The following is a 21,493-nucleotide window of genomic DNA, read 5'->3' as shown; positions in this document are numbered from 1 at the left end:
GCACTCAGAGTGACATTACAGACCTTTGCGATTCACGCTACGTAAGAATTACAAGAATCTGCATGTCAAATCCCAAAACTCGATCTTTTATAGTTTCCTAAACTCGAAGTTCAGATGGACAGACGGACATGGTAATTGCAACTACATTTAGATTTTGTATTCAATGAAGTTATAAATATTAATGTTTTTTATAAGAGCTTGATGTAATAACAAATGTATTTAAAAACTTCTTAAACTAAAATACTCGTGCGGGCGGTACTCACCTTGTCGTCCTCGCCCAGTCCTCCCAGACCGCCGGCCATGCTCTGCGACTTGGTCAGCAGGTGGCGCAATCGCTCTGAGGATTCCTGTTGTTGCTGCTGCTGCTGCTGCTGTTGCTGCTGCTGCTGTTGCGGCGGAGTCTGTTGCTGCTGTTGCTGTTGTTGGGAGAGCAACAGTCCACTCACTCCATTTGGCAAACCGCCCATCAGGGCGTTGTTAGTGTTGCTGTTGTTGCTTCCCTGCTGCTGCTGCTGTTGCTGCTGCTGCTGGACGTCCTTCTCGGTCTTCACATCGCCCGCCTCGAAGGAGTGGAAGTTGAAACCGTAGTTGCCGCCGCCGGCGCTGGCATTTGACTGCGGCGAGGGCAGGCTGGCGGCGGAGTGCGAGGATAGCTGGTAGGGCGTGGCCGGGGAGGCGCACACGGCCGGACTGAAGCCGTGGCCCGATGGGGGACGTGGCGTGCTGACCGGCGTGGCCACGGAGGCTCGCGAATTGGGCCGCGAATCCGTCCAGGCGCCCACGCCGCCGCTGGGATCCATGTCGAATGAGGAATGTGCTGCAATGTCGAACTCGAAGGTGTCGCTGCCGTAGAAACTATGCTCCGCGGCGGCCGGCGATGCGGTGAAGGCATTGACCAGCGCATTGACCGATGAACTGGCCGCGGAGGAGCTGGCTCCGGATCGCTGCTGCTGCTGCTGCTGTTGCTGCTGCTGCTGCAGTCCGCTGCTGCTGCCGTTGATGATGGCGCTGCTCATCAGCGGTCCGCCCACGCTGGTAGTCTGCGTGCCGTTGCCACCGCCACCCTGCTGGCCGCCACCCACAAGTCCGCCCAGCAGATGGGTGGGTAGCATGCCCGACGTGGCCGGCGAGGAGGAGGCGCCCGAACCGGAACCCAGTCCGTCCATGGAGAGGGTGCTGAGCAGGGAGCTGGCCAGCGAGGGACTCGGCGCCATGGCGCACAGCTGTCCCAATCCCAATCCTCCGGCCGTGCCCGTGCCCGTGCCCGCTGCTCCCGTGTTGCTGCTGTTCATGTCGTTCTCCGAATTGAGCAGCGTCTGCACGGACATGATGAAGTCACCCTCGCCGGGCGTCTGGTTGAGGAACAGTCTCGAGTTGGCCTTCACATGCACATACACATCGGGGGCGCCCAGTCGCAGGCGAAATGGACGCGACACCACACTGGAGCCTGCTCCGGCGCCCGGTGAATGGGCGCTGGCCGAGTCCTGGATGTCGCGCAGATGCGACTTGAGCGTGGAGAGGTCGTGCGGATGGCAGAGGTCCTGCCACAGGCGACCCACCCACGTCTGCAGGTGCTGCTTGAAGGGCTCCCGCAGGGCAGTGGGATCGAGGGTGAGTATTTTGCCGTGGATGTCCAGCTTGAAGGTCATCTGCTCGATCGGCTGCTGTTGCACATGCTGCTGAATGTTGATCTCCAACGGAGATTCGTCCTCGGGTCGGGTGATCAGGCACAGCACCGAGCTGCTGGCATCCGCATCATCTGCAAAATGTTATTATGGTATTAATGGTTTAGATTTGGAATAACTTTGGCCTCTATCCCCTCATACTCACCCTTGACTGGAGCCGCGATGAGCACCACCTCCTCGTACTTGTCCTGATGGCCGGACTGTCGCAGTGACTTCTCCTCGCAGTTGGACAACGTTTGGGTGGCGGTGCGTGTGTCCTTGACTAGCATGCGCACCTTGGTGGAGATGCTGCGCTTCGACTTGCCCACCGCAGTGCCACCTGCTCCTCCTCCCCCTCCGCCTACTCCTGCTGCTCCACCTGAACTGGAATTGGAGCCAGCCGACTGCTGGGAGGCATTGCCATTGTTCAGCTCCTCGAGATCGCCCCAAACGCCCACGTTTCCGGTGGCGCCACTGCCACTGGCAGAGGAGCTACCACCTCCAACTCCGCCTGCACCTCCGCCATTGGGATTGACGTTCATGTTGTTGATGATCGGCTCTAGCTTGGCGTGATCCCCCTTATAGAGGTACATGTAGAGCGGCTGGTGGTACAGCTCCTGCTTCTCATAGCCGATCAGCTCGCGAATGTTCTGCGTGCAGGACTCAATGATGCCGTTGGCGTTCACCTGCAGCAGGACCCAGCCGACGCCGCTGATGTAGTGTTCGAGTGCCTCGAAGTACGCCGATATCTCCGGCACCTGGCCAAGGAGCAGAGAAGTCTCCGACAGCGGCGGTTCCGTCGAGGAGACCTCGCCCTGTTGCACCGGATGGATCGAGCAGTTGTCCGTGGCACAGCGACTGCAGCGCGTTGAGGTTGCTTGCGGTTTGCTGGTGTTGTTATTGTTGTTGTTGTTGTTGTTGTTGCTGTTGCTGTTGTTATTATTGTTGCTATTCGTGTTGTTGTTGGTCGTTGACGAGGAGTTGTTGTTGATGCTGTTGTTGTTGTTCGTCGACGTTGAGGATATATCACGGTTTTGGCCCTTGTCACAAATCTCACGGTACTGTGGGATAAATAAGCGAAAAATCGAGTTAAATACAAATTTTAATACAGTAAATTCAAAAATTGTTTTAATAGGGCCGTTAAGCAGTTGATGCAAATTGAAACTTTTGTAATCTGGAAACTTATGTCTTTTGTCTTTAGCTTTTAGCTAAATATTGGGTATAAGTTTGTTTTACAAATATCTAACAAGTTTACATTTCTGAAGTTTTATAAATTTGGCGACAAATTGAAATAAATAAGATTGTTCAAAAATGGTTGGAAATCTTGGAATCTATAGTCGTCTGGAATATTTAACTATTGCCTTTTTTTCTTAAGTTTGTCTTTATCAAACAAAAGATAAACGTCTTACACTAACAATTATTGTAATTAAAACAATTATAAGAAATTGTTTAATTTTAAAGTTAAGAATTCCAAAGGTAGAGTTTTTGTTAAGAGCAGAGAATAATAAATAATATAAATTGTCCGTCGAGTACATTTTTTTTTTATTATGCACAATTATTCTGAAGTTAATGTTAGCATGAATATTTTTTTATACACAGAGCAATACTACAAATTTTTTTTTTAAATACTGTGTTTCAAGATGATTTTAAAGAAAACAAGGCCTCATCAAATTGCAATTTAAAAATATATAACTCGATTTGTGCTGCCCTCTAAAGAATCCCTTATAAAGAGTCATCATCGCCTCAGATCGCATCTGTGAGATATTGCGAATATAAAACTTCATTCATATCGCGCCCACTTTATCGGCGACATTTATTTGGCGATGATGCGGAAGCATCCCGTGCAAAAACTCATGCATATTATGACACACAGCCAGTAATATGATTATTATTGTAGCACGAAGATCGGCACACTTTGTGTGGAGTAGTAAAAAAAAAGGCAGAATGAGAGGGGAAAATCGCTGGACATGGGGAATTCGCTCATTGTATTGACACAATGGAAGTGCAATAAACCGCATTTTATCATTCTATGTTTGTGTTATTTTTACGCGCGCGTTTGAAAAAAAAGAGTCATTGACATTTGCGAAAAGCACGCGAAAAGCCCTCGTCATATTCAAATATTATTGTTATTGTTAGGATTTCATTTTCCTTTCAGTTGCCAGCACACCTTCCACTGCCACCCACTTTTCCATTGGCGCCCACTCTCTCTCCTGGAACAGTTCCTCTCTCACACATGGGAATTCAAGGTCAGTCAACTTCAACTTCGCGTGGACAAATGTCAATGGCATTTCACTTTTGTTTTGGTTTCGCCGTGGCTCCCTATTCTTATTGGTTTTTTTTTCTTTCAGCTTATCGGCCCAAACCTTGGTCTGAATGTGTGACTCAATTCGGGCCAAGAAACAGCGCAGTTACTCACGAAAAATCACGGAAAATACAGAAAAACAGAACACAGAACGTTCGCACAGGCACAAAGTTTCCGAATACTGAACACACATTTTTAAATGCAATTGTGTTTAAAAAATGGCACAACAAAAAATAAGCTTTGTGCTCTCTCTTTGGAATACTCTCTCTGTTTCCAGTTTTGTTTACCGGCGGCTTGTTTTGGGAGAGAGTGTCGATGTGTCTGTGTCTTATCACATTGTGCACCTGTTTGCGCGCGTATGTCTGTGTGTGTGTGTGGGCGGTGGAGAGAGTAATTTCTTATGGAGCAAAGCAAAGCAACAACAGTTAAGAACAATATAAAATAAAACGCAGCAATCGCAACTATGTGAAATTGCAAAAAGAGCTGCGACGTCATCGTCCAAAAAGCGTTTCAAAGCAGTTCGTTGATCTCCGAAAAAAACAGAGAGAGAAAGAGCTTTTACTTGAAAGGAAGCTCCCTCCCGATTGCGCTTGTGTGCGTGACCAGGAAAAGTTGCTCCCGAGCACGAAATTTGTTGGGGTGAAGGCACTCCGAAAAATATCAGTCAAACGATTAAGTAAACAGAACAACAACAAGAGCACCAACGGTAGCCGTTGCAAAAAATAAAGCAATAACAACAAAAGCGATCCGCGCGTGCAGTCGCGAAAATGTCCAAAACGTGTCTGGCTTTATCTCTTTTCATACCCTCCGCTCCCCTTCCCCCACCAACCCTATCTTTCATTTTTTGGCGCGCTGTGACCCATAGACTCTTCCAAAATGATCACATCAGGTAAAATCAGAGAGAGATAAAAACCAGCAGCTGTGCAACCGAAAAAAGGGGTTTGTCAACACCCGTATCCGTATCGCTTTAGGGCACTGAATCCGGGGATAAAAAGCTCAAACTCAATTTAATTGAGGTGGAAGGAAGTCTTCGAGATACTTTTGTGTATTTAAGGATGTGTGGTCTTCAGCGTTTGAGGGAAAAATCAAATAAGCAAATGAATCTGAATCTATTCTTCAGGTAATATCTTTGTAATAAATTTTTTCGTGTCATTAAAGTTTTTAAATTTTTTCCAGATTTAGAGATTCTAGAGATTCATCATTGGCACAGAGAGATTTGCTAGGTCGACCTGCAATTTTAGAAAACTACGCAATTTGTATTCCGACTTTCAGGTTGGTTATTGAACCAATATTATAATAATATTAATCATTAGGTTTCATTATACAATTTAAATGATTTTGAGATACTTTAAAATCATTTTTAAGGTACATAAACAAAAATATATATATAAAATAGTGAAAACTAGCAAAAGCTCTAGACTCAAACCTAGAAAACATGTTCAAAAAACATTAAACGCTTAAAAAAATTGTTTTAATTTTTTTTTTAATTTTGTTTGATTTAATAATATGTTTTTACCCTGTTTTTGCACCTAAGACATAGAAATTTTCTTTGTGTTCAATGCAAATAGGCAAAAATCAGTTGAAATGAAACCATGCGGATGGTAAAAGGTTTGGAACACATTACTCGGGTGATAATTATAAGGGATTTTGCATTACTAAGTATGCTATAAAAGTAGTACTACAATGGTTTTTTAAAGAGTATAATCGACCCTTTAACTTTAAAGTTATCGAAGTTTGTTTCTTTTAAGAAGATCTACCGTAAAAACATTCTACCATTTATTCTTACCACATTTCCCAACAATTTTTTCGGCTTTTTATTCTGGCTATTTCAAACCGACGGGTTTAAAAATAGTAACGCACACACCTCGTCGAACCCAATCGGCCAATCAGCGATAACAGCCAAGTTAGGTGGTGTGGAACGAGTGGAGAATATAGAACAAATAGAACTCGTAGAACCAGCGATGACAACTGGCGCCGTGGCTTAGTTGGTTAAAGCGCCTGTCTAGTAAACAGGAGATCGTGAGTTCGAATCTCGCCGGGGCCTTTCCAAGCGGAATATATATTTTTTATAAATATTTTTTTTTTTACTTCAACCCTTTAATCTAGTTTTGTTTTGCTAAGTGAATAATAATATTTCATGGGGTCCGTCAATTGGATTATCGCTCAAAATGAGCTCCGTTCGATCCATCCGATGGCAATGCTCATTAGGGAAAAGCTAACACGACACGAACGCATTTAATTCAATTTATTTATCATTTGCGGAACTCATGTGTGCGAGCTTGTTGTACCCTTTAATTGCATTTCATTGCCCGATGACTTGTTTTGTTTTCGCCCCCCGGATTACAAAATAAAATTATGTATTTTGCATTTTGGCGTTGGCTGTGCGCCGCATTTCATTTAAAAAGCCATTTGTTGTGTTGGGTTTCTGTCTTTTTCAGTTTTTGTTTTTAGCTTTTTGTCGTTTGTCGGTTTTTTGGATGTTCGGCAAAGCGTGGCGCTTGGCTCGAAAATAATTTGCATAATAAAGTGCTTAGGCTACCTGAAACCAATAAAAGAAATACCGCAGCAACAATAATAATGCCGCCTAAAACAACATAAAGCCGCTGGTTGGGTCGAGGAGCAGTCGGGTCGGGCTATTGAAACATAAATAAATTTATGTAAATTAAATAAAAATATTAATTAAATTGTGTTGCGGCGGGGGTCAAATTACGTCAGCCAACTCTTCTTTGCCGTTTCTACACCTCGCTCATTCCCTTTTGCGAATTCTTTTAAGCTCTTTTTCGGTTGAGCTTTTAATTGCTTTTTAATTGGAAAGCGTTTTTGGTTACACGGAAAAAAGTAGTTATCAAAATCAAAAAGCAGTTTATAATTTTATTTTTAAGAATATAGCTTTAAGATGCATTGCTTTTTTCTTTACATAAAAATTAAAGTTTTTAAATATCATTTACATAACCATTCCTTTTGTAGGATCAACAACAAAAATTTAATTAATTTAATTGTAATTTAACTAATTTAACGACTTAACAGAAATGAGTGTTTGTTTTTTTTTCTCAGTGTACAATATGTACAAAAAAGAAGCAGACGACGAAGATGAAGTCGCGGGGAAACTGCATGGAAATTACATTGGGGAATTTCGCTCAGTTGTGTTTTTGTGTTGTAATTGATCATTTGGTATTCCGGACAGGCCACTGGAATCGACTGGCCAAGTCCACCAAAGTCAGCCATTCCCAGGGTGTTATAACAACTTGTATTGCTTTTATTGTGTGTTGGACGCGTTTCGGGCTTATTAGTTGCGTTTGATGAGTTTATGCATTGGGGTCTTGACGGTAATTAACTTGAATTCGTGTGGAGTGGGTGGACTGCTCGGGTTGTCATACATATGTATCCATAGATTTCTTACCGTTCGAACCACTTGGTTTAGTATAGCCGCCTTGTCCGGTTTCGTTGAGGTCATATCTCCACGCTTGTTCAGCGTCAATATCTCCGACAGCTGCTCGATATAGCCGTTCTCTGCCTCGCGACGTCGCTTCTCATTGTTGCATTTGTTGATTTGTGATTGAGGCTGCAAAGAGCACAAAATTAATATTTAGTATTTCGCTAGCTTATCTATAAATGTATAAAATATGAGCTCCTAAATTAGTTCCGTTAAGGGTAAATGTTTAACATTTTTTTCTTCAACCTTTATAAACTAGTTTTTTATGCTAGTTAGCTAATCGTCATAATCAATATTTTAAATGACATAAATTGGTGCCCATGTCAAATTTTACGCGTATAATAAATTATTTTATAAATGGCGAGCAACATTACTTTATCAAAATTAGCTTATATAAAGCAATTGACAAATTTAGCTGTTACTTAAGAAAACCACAAAATTTTCAGTTCTTACTATGGAGCTATAATGTAGCTCTATTTTCAATTTCAAATATTGATTTATACTTTAAGTCTTGACTTGATTTTAACGGTCTCATAACACCACTTATTATATATATATAAATTCACATAGTATTTGATTTCAAGAAGATTGTTTCATCAATATTACTTTGTAATAAGGCAGTCAAAAGAAGATCGTGCAAAATTAGCATATTGCAATACAATTTTGTATTTTATATGATTGTAAATTTTGAAAGTTTTATTTAAAACAGATATTATGTGATATAAATGATATTATAATATATGTTTTTTGAGTATTTACTTAACATTTTAAGAGCATTTAGAAAGAGAGAAAAAGAGCTTTGCTCTTTTTTTAAAACTGCCACGGAATGTTTTTAAAAATGTGGCTCGAGATTTAGTGAGTTGACCTAAGGGCGGTACTTTACCGGCCGAAACTTACCAGATTGACCTTTGAATCCGTCTTGCGTCGTATTTTTCGGCCGGACGTCGCTGAGTTGGCAGAGTTGGCTGAGATCGGCGATGCCACTGCATTCATAATGGCAGATCGCTGCAGTGCAGCTGCAATATTAGCCGTTTGTGCGGCAGCAGCGGCCGCCGCTTTATTTTGAATAGATCGCTGCGAATTGATTTGTTGCTGCAGTTGCTGGTGTTGCTGGTAGGCCAATTGCTGCTGCTGCTGCTGTTGTTGCTGCTGCTGCTGCTGCTGCTGCTGCTGATGGTGCTGCTGGTGGTGCTGCTGGTGATGCTGCTGTTGGAGTGTAAGTGCCGCTGCTGTCGAGGCGCCTGCCACGCCCCCAGCACCAGCCCCGCCTCCGCTGGCTGCCGTCGCGCGCTGCAATGGATGCGTTCCGGGCGCCAGTCCGTGATGCAATCCGCTCAACAAGTTGCTGCCAATGCCGCCGGCGGCGGACGATATTGTAACGGCTGCTGTGGCAGCGGCCGGCGAAGAGCGCGGCAGGTTGCAGACCGATATGTTGCTGCTGTTGTACTTGTTGTTGCTACTGTTGCTGCTGCTGTTGTTGCTGCCGCTGGCGCTGATGCTGCCGCTGCTGCTGCTGCTGGTTGAGGTCGCTGGATTTGATGTACCTGAGGCCCAATGATCTGGTAAGTCACTTGGGCTAAGCCTGCAAGGAGAAATGTCAAATTCAAAATTAGCGAAAGGTTTTTTGTTTTGTTTAAATTTTAAATTCTTTTTGGAACAAGCAATTTAATGCAGATTACTCCTTAAAATAAAAAAAAAATAATCAAATTTCTCCTTTAAAATGTTTATTATTTCCATTTTTAATAAATTTGTAAGTTAATTAATTCAATTAGAATCAATTGTCTGCCTCATTTTCTATCTTATTCCAATTTTGGTATGCCTTAACCTTCTGCAGATTTATTAAACTTTAACAGATTCACAGATCTTAAAACGTTTTAAGTTCTTTTTGAATTTAAATTAAATGGTAAGACGTTTCCCAAAACAAAAAAATATTTTAATTTGTCCTTCGCACTGTTGGTTCTTCAAAGTGAAAATATAAATTTTTAAACATTTAAATTTATTATTCAAAATAAATAAATAATTTAAAAACCGTATTTATGTTATGTTTTCAAAATTTAAATTTTCTCGAAACTTCTGCAGTATTTCGATGTTTTCGATGATTTGAACTTTGCTTTGCTTAGGCTTTAAAAAAATGTTTTGTTGCACTAACACTTTTTCTTAATCTTCAATAGATTCCGAGATCTTAATTGTAATCTGACTTGTATTAAATAAGTTTATTATGTATATATATACTAATATATATATTTTTTTATAAAAAATCAAAGCACAATGCACAATAATGTAGATAGGCCGTACATTGGTGAACGAACCATTGTCTAATGGCCTTGGCTCTGGGTTTAGTCTTTGGTTTTGTGGCTTGGCTTCGTATTCTTATCACATTGTAAAATTTCCTGTGCCTTTTACTCTGTTTTCTACATATTTGACTCAAATTATTTTGGTAAATGTGCTGCCTCAATTACGCCTTATTGCGTAATTAATTTGCATTTGAGCAGCGCAAGAGGCATCGAAAACAATTAGCTGTTTGTGTGGTTAGGCTTTGAGCTTGGTGGTTGGTGGCGTGAATAGGCGTTTAATTTTATGTGATATAATACTCGTATAAAATTGCGCATTAGGAAGAGATATTACCACGATATATCAATCGAAAAGAGCCTATTTAACAAAATACTTAAATAAAAAACAACAAACACAGTAACGCATTTTGTATTGTCATCTTATAAATTGGCAAACGTTTTTTGAAAACTAATTTAAAAAGGGTTTCCACATATTTTATACAGATTAATATTCTATATTTCTAAATGTTTCCTTCAATGCTTATATTTTAAACTCAGTTTATTCACTTAACAATAAGTTTGTCTCTTTAGCGTTGAGGATTCACTTGGCAATCTCAACTATTTTCACGGGCAGCATTCCATTCCTATTCCCCGAAAAACATACGGTTTTCCTGTGGAATGTGACATCTTCATTTTGTACTGTGGTAGCCCACTTCAAAGGATGTTGAGATATGCTCCTTGTTTTCCGCAAAAACTTAATCATTTGTTAGCCGGGATTTTAACAAGTGTTTTGGGGAGTTGATGACCCCGACTTTTGCTTTCGGGTTGCTACCGCAACGTGAGTCAAATTAATGTTGTCAGCTTAGGTCTGGGTTGGATCCCGAGCCAGTTTAAAACACGGACATGAAGTGGCCATTACTCTTGTTGTTGCTTTGGTGTTTTGTCCCATCTCTTCCTATTATTTTATGTCATTTTTCATTTGGTTATGTGATTAATTGTTTAGTTCACTTGCTTAAAGAGCGGAATAAATTACATTTTTGGTTTTCTGAACTATTTTTCCGGGAAACAAAAAATAAACCGCGAAAATATGCTCAAATCAGCTTCTTTAACAATTCGATTCCACAAAACTATATTTTTTGTTTTCCCCTCTTTTTGGACCGCATTCAACTCTGAGACTCTGGGGAGATGTAATCAGCGCACAGAAGGAACAAATAAGCAAAAAAAAACCTGAATTGCGAGGTAGTTTTTGAAGCCAATGCTCAAAATACACTCGTAAAATTTTTGTTGTATTTTAATAATGTTTTTATTTTACTAAAACTCGTGTTTTTACAAAAGTTCTTTGGGTAACGTCTGAATTAAGCGAAAAATCTTGGTATGCAAACTATTTTCCAGATGAATGCAGTGCCTGAACTTCACCATTATCTTGGCCAGAGATGGAATCACTACAACTGTCTCCTTAAATGTTTCTAGACTTATCTAAATATATTTTTAAACGAACTCATCTTCGTTGGTGGGAAAATGCTGCTATCAACACATTCCAAAATTGGACAAACAAAAGGAATCAATAAAATTTATTAAAGCATGTTTATTTTGCTATTTTTTTAATGGTGATAAAAATAAAGTTTCTAACACATAAGGATAGTAAGTGGAACGGGAATGGGAAAATAATCAATTTTAGTGTAAAGACTTAAAAGCTTACATCAAAAATGTTCAGAATATATAAAAAATGTTTTCTTAGAAATGAATTTTTTTATTATCTTTTTCAAGTTTGGTATTTTTGTTCTGCAATAATAAGAAAAGAAAATCTTTTTTTTTAGACATCAGTAAATCAAAAACTGCAAACCGCATTCATAGAGAAAATTGGGTGAGCTGTAATGACCGGACCGTTGGGCGCCAAAATGAGTGACGTACCCAACCAGCCCGCTCCTCTTCACATATTTTTTACCCTCTTCTTACCGCTTGACAAGCGAAATAATTGTGCGAATTCTTAGCGCTGCTGCTTCTGCTTGTTGTTGGCTATTTTGACAGGGCGACACTTAAATGTGGCAGCCCGCTACGATCATAATCATCCGCATCCACATCGGCCACATTCTCACTCTATTCTCTATCACTCTCCGCCTGCCTGCCACACAGGGCGTATGATTGACGCGCTTAATTAAGGCAGCCAGAAAAAAGAGCGAAGCAGAGGCGAACAGCGTAAATTAATTAAATTACAATTAATGCAGTAAGTCAGTTGACTTATTTGCGCCATTGCCGTTGGCTCCGTTGTTTTTCCTTTTTTTTTTTTTTGTTGGGCTTATCAATTTGCACTTTGCCGCTTGGGCATTCAATCTGCCTCTCTGTTTTGCTATTTTTGCCATTTTATCGTCATGGTATTTATAGACAAACAACCAAATATATGCAGAGAGTAGAGAGAGAAAAGAGACAGGAAGAGACAAAACTTTCGACCCAAAACAAAACAAATATTTTGTCTTAAAATGACAATGAAAAGCGTTTGTTTGATCGTCGGGAAATTGGCTGTTTGGCTGAGTGGGTGGAATAACAGAAAAGTGAATGAGCGCCAATTTATCAAGGCGAAATAATTATTTTAAATGTATTATTCCGCGAATTATTTAAGGTCGAAAGAGGCAATATTTTGTTTGGGATGGCTGGTTTTCCTGGTAACAAAAGGGAGTACAGCAATTTTTTTTCTGACATAAATATTTTGTCAATTATTAAACAAATAAATTTAAATTGTAAACATTACATTATAATTTTTTATTCACATTTGAATATGGGGTTTTTTTAACAACATATAAAACTATAATAAATAAAGAGAAACAAATTGATTCAGTAAATTACATAATGGTGAAATAAGCGTTGGGGCCCTCTTTGATCACTGCTGTCAATAAAATTCCAATGAATTCATATAACAACCTGTCAGCAGCAACGATTCCCCGAATGTTCTGGTAATGATTTCTCCCTACCTCTGCTTTTAAACTCTTTGGTGATGAATTTACATTCCAATGGAGACATAAACCCACCGGCAAGGTCGTTCCATTTCGCATGAATCACAGCTCTCGACGGTTAGCCGACATCGAAACGCAAACAGAATCAAAAAATACATAGAGAAAACAAATTACTCATTATATTTAATGTTGTTTTGTTATGTCAAGAGTTTTGGATTTTGGTTTTAGCTTTTTTCGAGCTTTTATTTCCACCTTTGTAGGCGAGAGCTTAGACAAATTGAGTCACGACTCACGTGATGATAATGATGATTTTTATGGAGTGTATGCTGTGCAATTCAAAATCGCATCACTCATACGCACTGTTGGCCAATGAGGCGGTGAGGCAAAGAAAGTGCAAAGCGAGCCTCGGGGGCAAAGCTCAAAAAATCAGTTTGATTTTGGTGGGTTTTGGAAGGTCTACGTGATGTACAGCTTGTCGCCTCAAACTTGGAATTTGGAATTCAATTCGGATTATGCTAAAATTGTAAAAAATGAAAAAACGCTATGTAAGCAATTGAATTTTTGTCGGCGGACAGAGTATTGAAAAGATAAATAAACCTGTGTTTAAATATCCGATAGGGATTTTTTTTCTAGATTTCAATAAGCTTTTTTCGGCACAGATAAGCAATATACTGGTGTGAAATTGTGAATTAATTTCGTACAAAGTTGAAATTTAAGAAAATAAACATCAGCAAAAATAAAATAACAATTTAAATTCAAAATATTTAACACACTTAAATTACAAATGAACTATTACTTGACTTGGAAGTTATTTTATCTGGCTAAATGTTTTTTGTTAGACTTTAAATATGTTCTTTATTTTAAACGTTTTTGGACTGAGTCACCGTTTGACTCACTTCCGCAAATTTAACAGTATCCTTGACATCAATCGCGAATTGGTATCAGCCAAAAAACCAAATCCATTTTGTAAATATTTATCGTTTGTTTATTTGTGCCTGCCGAGTGGAGTTTCTATGGAATTTAAAGGGCAAATTGCTCAAATATGCTGATTCATTCTGACTAAACCGAATATGCGGGTTAGGTTTTATGTAAGGTCAACTTTCTTGGGGAATTCCCAAAGGTGTTTGTTAGACACTATAAACAGCTATTTGGAGCTTACACTGCATTTTAAACAGAAAAACAATCTGGCTTAACCAATTATAGTATTCCTCTAGACATATTAAACTGAGGTAGTTAAAATTTTACAACTTTTTAGAAATTTTACTGAATTATTTTTATCTAACTAACTTAACATATATATTTACTTACAACAGTATCTAATTTTATTTGATACACACAAGAAAAATAAATACAACTTCATTAATAATGTTTATACCTTTGTTATTCATCTCAATTTGAGTATTAAATTTCACAGAACTCATAGACCATATCAAATAATCCTTACAATTGACTAGTTCTTAGTTTTCTAATGGGATATTATGGCTTGGCCATATCAAATAAGCTTTACATTTTCGTATGGAACAATTTAGATAAATCTTAACCCATATTTAAGCCACAGAATCTACTTAAATTAAACTCGCCTTACGTTTTCGTGAGAGCTTGACTTGTCTCAGCTGTCTCGGCTGCCATTCGCCATAACCAGAGACCTGTGCACTTGTTTAAGCCGGGTTAACTGAGTCTAGTCTCGTCTAGCTGACATCCCCACCCCTCGACTGCCTCTCGGAAACCTCATTTGCTCAGCTGCTTTTGTATTTTTCGAATTTGTGTGGCTAAGCCTGCATTTTTAGCAAACTAATTGTGTGAATAAAACATATGTTCGGTTCGGCGGGCATGTCTCTCCTCGCCGAGAGACAGAATGCTCTCAGTCCCTCTGTTTTTCTGTTTGTGGGTCGCTCTCGGCTACAGTCATTGCTACAAATAATAAAGTGGGTCATGGATGAAAGAAAAAGCGTTTTATAAAGTGGGTCATGAATTTTGTTTCACTCACGTTCAAGTGTATTTCGATTGCCGCTCGCCGTTGTTGTTGTTATTGTTGCGGCTGCTTGCTGATTTTTTATATATTTCTCTCTATATATACTTTGTTGCAAAAAAAGCATAGTCAAGTTGATATTTGATAAATTGCATGATTCAGGTTTTGTCTGGCCTGTCGCCGCAGTCTATTAGGTTTGGGGGAACCTTTTAATTATTTCCATAATATTTTTTATCTTGAAAATAAAGCTGCGGTACATAAATTAAGTGCCCAATTAGGACATAAAAATGTTTTGAGAATATTAAAATTATTTTGTAAATTTTTAAAATTTTATTCAAGTTTTTTTTTTAGGTTTCAGTTGAGCAATTCATTTTGACTTCATGAATCAGTTTCAATCGGGCGAAACAATTAATTGGCATTGATTTATGTGACACATACTTAAATTATTTTTATTTATTTTTTATTATGTCTTTCGTGTTTTGTGCGTTTAGCCACTTTAATTGCCCCATAAAAAAAACACCACGAGAAAGAGGGGGGAGAAAGACCCGTGCCATCTGCTACACTTTCACTGACTAATTGCCAACTCAGGCATTGACAGTTTTCACTTTCCATTCAGCGCCATCAAAATAACACTGCAAACACTGCTTAATAACTTTGTGAAAGGCGAACCAATTTGTGTAATGAAAATAGTTGGAATATTAAACGTTTCAATTAATTATAGTTGAAGAAGAATTTTTAGATAATTGTTAAATCGTGGGTAAATACTCGTTTAACATAACTATGGGTGTTCAAATTTATTTTCTTTGGCACAAGATAATTTATCAAATAGTCTTGTTTGTAATTCATTTCATAGATTTGCATTAATCAACAGCTATAAAATATCCCTTTGTTTAATAAATTTAAATGTTGTTTAAACGTTGTTTACCTATTAAAATATTTAGTTTGAAATATTTGTAATAATCTGTAACGATATTTATTAAGTAAAAAATATTTGTACATTCTTTAGTCTCCAATTAAGTTATTCAAAGAATACCAATAATAATACAGTTGCTCTAATAGGTAAAATTGCGTACATTACGAAAGCCATTTCACTTAGACTGTAATCACGACTTGATTGCTTCACCATTTCACTTCCCAGGCAATTTGTTTGATCTGAACGGTGCAGAGCGCAGGTCTATTATATCAGAACTGTAACTGAATGATTCAATAGACAGTAACTACGGCAATCTATGGATGATAACATCTAATGAGTGAGCGGACGAACAAACGGCCTTCCCCCTTTTTTCCACCGCCCCCCCCCCGAACCGACCTTATAGACCAGAAGTCTCTCTTTCCGGCACATTTTGCACGCTTTTCGAGTGTTTCACCTGCCGACGAGCTGAATGCACACTGCTCAGTTGTTTTTGTTTTTGTTGTTGCCGTCTATGTCGGTGAAATAATGTCAGTGGGTCAGAGTCGATTTAGCATTTTGCAGTCGCAGTTGCTGTTGCTGTTGTTGTTGCTCTCCCCACGCCTCCACTTGTTTATGTTTGTGTGTAAGGTTAGCTCATGAGCAGCTGAAACAGCTGTTTAAGCCGCAACTGCCGTACGCTCAGTCCTATTTATGTAACTGAAGCTATATCTCTCGCTCCCTGAACTCTGATATCTATGCTAAGGCTGGGACAAGTCCCAAAGAATTTAAAATGTGTCTGGCTAGTGTTCTGCCTTCTGCATTCTCTGGTGGCAATGGCCAAGTGCATTGCTGCACGTGCTGACATTTCGGACATATGCATATAGACGATGCCATTCGAATAATCAGCGCATTTGTATGCAATCGTATCGAATCAGTTAAGTACAACATTTTTTCGGTAGTATACCAAAGATTTATGGCCGTTGTGGAAAATTTACAAAGTTACGAGGAAATATTTACCATAATTTGAATTGGAAGGATTTCTTTTATACTTAAAAATTGTTACTTTAATTTGTATGTTCTTGATTAACTTTTTATTAAATTTGAAACTGCTCGAATTTAGAGACGTTCAATAAGGTACTAAAATATTAAATATAAACTTGTATTAGCTTTATTGACATATTTTAGGAGTATCTCAAACATTGATGGGTGAGTAATAACTCCTTAAAAAAACGCTTTGGAAATAATCGAAAAATTGTATATATGTAAATATTTAATTTGTACTTAACATTTATTTCAAATGATTTTAATCAAAAGCAGTAGCCATATTCCACACATCATTGGGATTTTGACGATTTTTTTATTATGAAATAAAAACATTAGTCAGATATAAATCTGATCTAAATTTATGAAATTCATAAGCACAATGCGTCACGTCACGTTTTTGGAATTCCCAGCCTGACTTACGATGTGTCAAATAATTTAATTAAAACCTTCGGCTGTCCCACAACTGCGAACGCACTTTAAAATCAAATATGTGCAAGTGTATTTAATCTTTGAGCAATCTCTCAAGTTGATTTCCTCTACCTTGTTCGGCCTGTCTTGGCTGCGTTTCAATGAAATCTCTGCCAGACTGCAAAAATTTAATTTATGAGTAAATAAAATGTATAAAGCTAACCTTCACAGTGCTGTTGTTGGGATTGTTTTTTCGACTTTTGTTGCTGGCTTTGCGCACTTTGCATTTTGTTTACATGTCGCAGGCAAGAGTTTTAATAACGTAGACTAAGGTGAACCGTAACCGTGATGTTTTCTGGATATTTCCCAGTGTTTTCGCCTACAGTATTTCTTTAATTGCGTGCGCTTTTTAATCACGTGCATTACTCACCTGCAATCAGAAAGAGGGAAACACGATAAGTACATGTGGAAAAGGGTTTATAAAGCTTCAAGATAAGCTAGATTTAGGACAATAATTTTTTTAATATTTATAAGGCATAAACCAATTGGCAAGGTTTTAAGTGTAATTTCTATAATCCGGCTTTTGTTTAAGTAACAAAAATAAAAATAATAAATGAAGATAATAAAATATAATCAGCACCAACATTGAAACTCTAAATGAGGAAATTATTTCATATTGAAGGAATAGATTTAGTAATAGCTTTTTATAAAGAGCATAAAGCAAGAAATTACTCTTCAGCGTTTAATAAAGCAAGGGTCCTGTCGTAAATAAAATAGATAATTAATTTATTACTGGGAATGTGAAACGAACTGGACTTTGTTATTTAAATCAAAAACATGTTTAAATTTCTAAAAATTTTGGATACATTTTTTGGTTTTGATAGCTTTGTTTAGTTTTACGGTGGATAAGACAATATATTCAAAAGGGATATTTCCAGAAGATTTATTTTACAATTAAGTTTCCAATATCGTATTACACTTTTGTCTGGGCTTATCCCTACCATTAGGGCCACTTTGGTTGTCTAGATACTCGTTCGTAGGTAGGCCTAAAGTCCTAGTTCAGGACCTAAATCTGAACCTGGGTATTGGCTTTGCCAACGTGTGCTTTTGTCCTTTGGCTGATGGGGTGCTTGTGATTTTTCTACCGGATTACAATTGTTTACACACACGACTGAACATTGTCACAGTTTCCACGACGGCAAACGGCGACGGCTGCAATTGTTCCACGAGCCGCCCCCCTTTTCCCCAACCTATCGCCACCCATGGCCACCATTGTAGCCATGGCATATCCTTTAGAGCCCGCCTCGTGTAATTGTGCGTCTTCATGTGACAAACTCTGGAAACTCTGACGTTGCCTTCGTTTGTTGTTTGCACAAAAGTATAAGTTTACAGCGGCAAAAACTGATTTGCATACGAGTCAGTGTGTAAGTGTGTGTGTGTATGTGCTGCCACTTTGTCTAACATTTCACTCTATATGCCACACCCCCTATATCCTCCGCCCACCGCAATTGCCCGGCGTTTTGTATGCTTTTCACTTTACATTGCCAGTCAGCAAGCATTTTATTCCATTTTCCTCTTTCCCCACTTTTTCCACCCGTTTTTTTTTCGCCTGTCCCGTGCTCAGTATTTTTCCAGAGTTTTTCCAATTTTCCGCTCATGCGGCTTCCTGCTGTGTCTGTTTGTCTTGCTGACCGATAATGGTAGGCGAAAACTTTGAGATGGGGCAGATGGGTACGGGAGTACTCCCATTATCAGTTGAGCTCTGGCTTTATCCACAAAAAAAAAAAACACTACTACTATAGACTGGCACACACAAAATCTCGTATTGGCTTCACAGTTTCTGACATTTGTTTGACTTGATGGCTGTGGCAGGTGCAATAAGTCCAGTTATTGAAGAGCCATCATATTGTGGCAGGTCTTCTATTTGCTCGGACCGAGTAGTTTTGATGGGACTGGCTTGTGGCATTTGAAATGGAATTCAATCGGACAACACAAGTTGGGGATTGTAAACAATTACATGAAAGCAGTATAGAGCCAAGAGTTACAAAGAAGGATGTACCTAATTGAAAGTATTGAAGTCAACAGATGCAGGATAAAAACAAAACAGTTGAATCTAAACTGATTTTGTTGACGTCTAGAGAATCAGGATATGAACATACTTATTAATCTTTATTATACCCTGACAATCACTTGGTAACATCCTTGTTGTTACATAATTTTTTCTGGTTAAAATTGATATTATATTGAAACAATAAGTTACAATTGTTATTAAGACTAATATGACTTGTTTCGATTAAAAAGCAAGTATTAATAAGATCAAAGTTTGCTTTAAACTGTAATTTTATTTTATTTCTTGTTTTTTCTAAATAATACATAATGAGCAGTATATTGAATTTAAGCTCCGATTCGTTTTTATCCCCATATTTTTTTATACATTGGTATATTAACACTAATCTACAAACAATTGTTCACAACAAATTTAAGCAGCGAATGAAGTTTTTTTTCTGTGCTTAAAATTTCAGGATTGCCTGACAAACTTAAAACATAAACAAACGGAAAGCAAAAAACAAAATGCCTTGCCTTTTTTTGTGTGAAATTATTTCGGTCATGTTTACTTTGTAGTATAATTAATTCCGATTCTTTCAGCTCGACAGACACCACCAATAAAAATCACTTAATTTTCGACTGCAACCAAGCTGGCCATCATCATTACCATATTCTCTTTCTGGCCGCGCATCCTTAACCCTTTTCCGCCGCTCAGTCGCCTGTCACAGTTTGACAGGAACTGGCATTGACGCCGTCGCTCAGATTGCATTCGCAGGTTTGCCGGACCGTTGTTTGCATTTGCATTTGCATTTGTATTTGTGTTTGCGTTTGTGTTGCGTTGTTGTGCTCATGCAAATTTAATTAAATGGATTTCTTCTGCCGCTCAGCTCGCCTCCTCGCTCCCTCCACTCCAGCTCACTCTTTAGTTCATTCCATTTCTGTTTTGTTTGTAAGCTGAGCAGCGATGTCGGGCGAGCAGCCAGCAAAGTAATTAAGTTGGACAGAGCTCCAATCCTAGGGCTGCCCCCCAAAAATGCCCCTCGAGTCCCCCTAACATCAGCCTACATACCCTACAAAACTAAGTGTCTCTGAAAAAGCTTTAAATTTTTTTGGCACTTTTTTGTGTTGTTGCTTAATTTTAATTATGATCTGTTTACCAGTTTCGGAAAGCTGCCTACGCTCTTAACTTGGGTTAAGCTACGGCCCACCTGACAAAGTTAAATATACAGAGAAAACAATTTCAATACAAATTTAAGTACAAATAATAAGTTGATTAAACTTTCTTATCAAGTCGAAGCTTAAAAAGTGTTGGGTTAGAATTTAAATTAAATCTGAAATATGAATTAGGCCATTCACACTAAGAACTTGTCAAAAAGAAGCATTGAATTTAAGTGTAAAATTGCTCTTAAAATTAAAGGAACTCTGACAAATTTTAAAAATTTGATTATTTAAGTATGTACATACATAGCTGCGGTCAAAATCATTTTCTGTTGTTGTGCTATAATTTACTCATATATTAAAATGTGACTTTTTAGGAACTATTGGCACATCAATTTTCCTAAAAACTAAAACGATATTACAATTTTTATTATATTTTAATTATTTGGGAGGTAACCATTACGATAAATAATTTTTTTTATTTTTTTTAGTATATAACATTGTTTGTCTACTATAATTTAAACAGCACGTTCGTAGGCCAGAAAAAAATTGTAAACCAAATTAAAGTTGTTCAAAACATAGCTTTTTCTAACTAGCTTTTCCGTTTGTTCTATAGTTAATAAAAATGTTGTTTTTCTGTAGAAACTGAGATAAATTTACGGAGGAGCAGACCCTGTATGCGTTGGCACGTCTTTCGACGTTGTCCGTCAATGGTAATTCGATATTGCGCCGGTTTTAAAAATTCTCTTTATGTGCGATGTGTGTGTGAGTGTGTGTGTGTGTATAGCTGCCAAATTAATTACAGAGCGCTGCACCAACGCACAGAGCACTGAGAGAAAAAAGGGGGAGGAGCTGGCCCAAAAGGGGAATAAGGTGGGCGGGCGGCGGACGACAAACAAACAGAGCCGGCTGAGATTTTTTATTTTTTATTTTTACCTTTTTCTGTTTTTTGTTTTTTTTGGTTGTATGCAGAGAACGCCCAGTCCCCCACCCTGTTAACCCTTTTAGCCCCTCTTAACCCTTTACCGCCCGTCTGAGAGGCAGCTTTAAACTGGCTGTGTGTTGGCTGCGGCTTTTTGTTTCCAAACTGGATTTACCTGTGGAAAGGTGAGGCGAGTTGTCTGCCTCGTTTGCTTTACTCTTTAGCTGTAGGTTTGTAGGTCTATTACGGTGCTCGCTGCTCTCCTGTTTTTTATTTTTGTTTTTTTTTTTAACCAGCTACCTCCGCTTTTTAGCCCGACGTCCTTTGTTTGCAGTGAGCAGTAAGCAGTGAGCCCTTTTGTCTACCGATTCCAAAGGCCACCGTCGCTGTCGATCAGAAGCTCAGCCATTACAATGCCGATGGAACTACGAGGGGGC

At 38.8% G+C, this 21,493-nt stretch overlaps 1 protein-coding gene, 1 long non-coding RNA gene and 1 other non-coding gene across 9 annotated transcripts in view; 1 reads left to right on the top strand and 2 right to left on the bottom strand.

Annotated features, from left to right (window-relative positions):
• Positions 1 to 21,493, bottom strand: part of LOC128262326 (neurogenic protein mastermind) — a 91,762-nt gene that overhangs the window by 6,931 nt on the left and 63,338 nt on the right. For 6 of the 7 annotated variants that reach the window (XM_052996505.1, XM_052996507.1, XM_052996500.1 and 3 more), the window contains 4 exons: positions 8,297 to 8,975; positions 7,367 to 7,528; positions 1,831 to 2,725; positions 264 to 1,759 (listed from right to left, as the gene is read on the bottom strand). In XM_052996505.1, coding sequence (XP_052852465.1) covers positions 264 to 1,759; positions 1,831 to 2,725; positions 7,367 to 7,528; positions 8,297 to 8,975 — 3,232 coding nt within the window. Of the gene's footprint in view, positions 1 to 263; positions 1,760 to 1,830; positions 2,726 to 7,366; positions 7,529 to 8,296; positions 8,982 to 21,493 lie in introns of all 7 variants that reach the window. The other variant, XM_052996506.1, reaches the window with a different exon arrangement.
• Trnat-agu (transfer RNA threonine (anticodon AGU)) lies at positions 5,937 to 6,010 on the top strand. The gene has a single exon. It is a non-coding gene; the product is annotated as a tRNA-Thr (tRNA).
• LOC128262339 (uncharacterized) lies at positions 12,482 to 15,369 on the bottom strand. Its single transcript, XR_008268339.1, has 3 exons — positions 14,605 to 15,369; positions 14,203 to 14,528; positions 12,482 to 13,132 (listed from the first exon to the last, which is right to left on the bottom strand). It is a non-coding gene; the product is annotated as an uncharacterized LOC128262339 (long non-coding RNA).

The sequence above is a fragment of the Drosophila gunungcola genome, unplaced genomic scaffold, assembly GCF_025200985.1.
Source record: "Drosophila gunungcola strain Sukarami unplaced genomic scaffold, Dgunungcola_SK_2 000001F, whole genome shotgun sequence".
NCBI classification, from domain to species: Eukaryota; Metazoa; Arthropoda; class Insecta; order Diptera; family Drosophilidae; genus Drosophila; species Drosophila gunungcola.
Note: the sequence above shows the minus strand (reverse complement) of the source record. Positions and strands in the feature narration are given on the sequence as shown.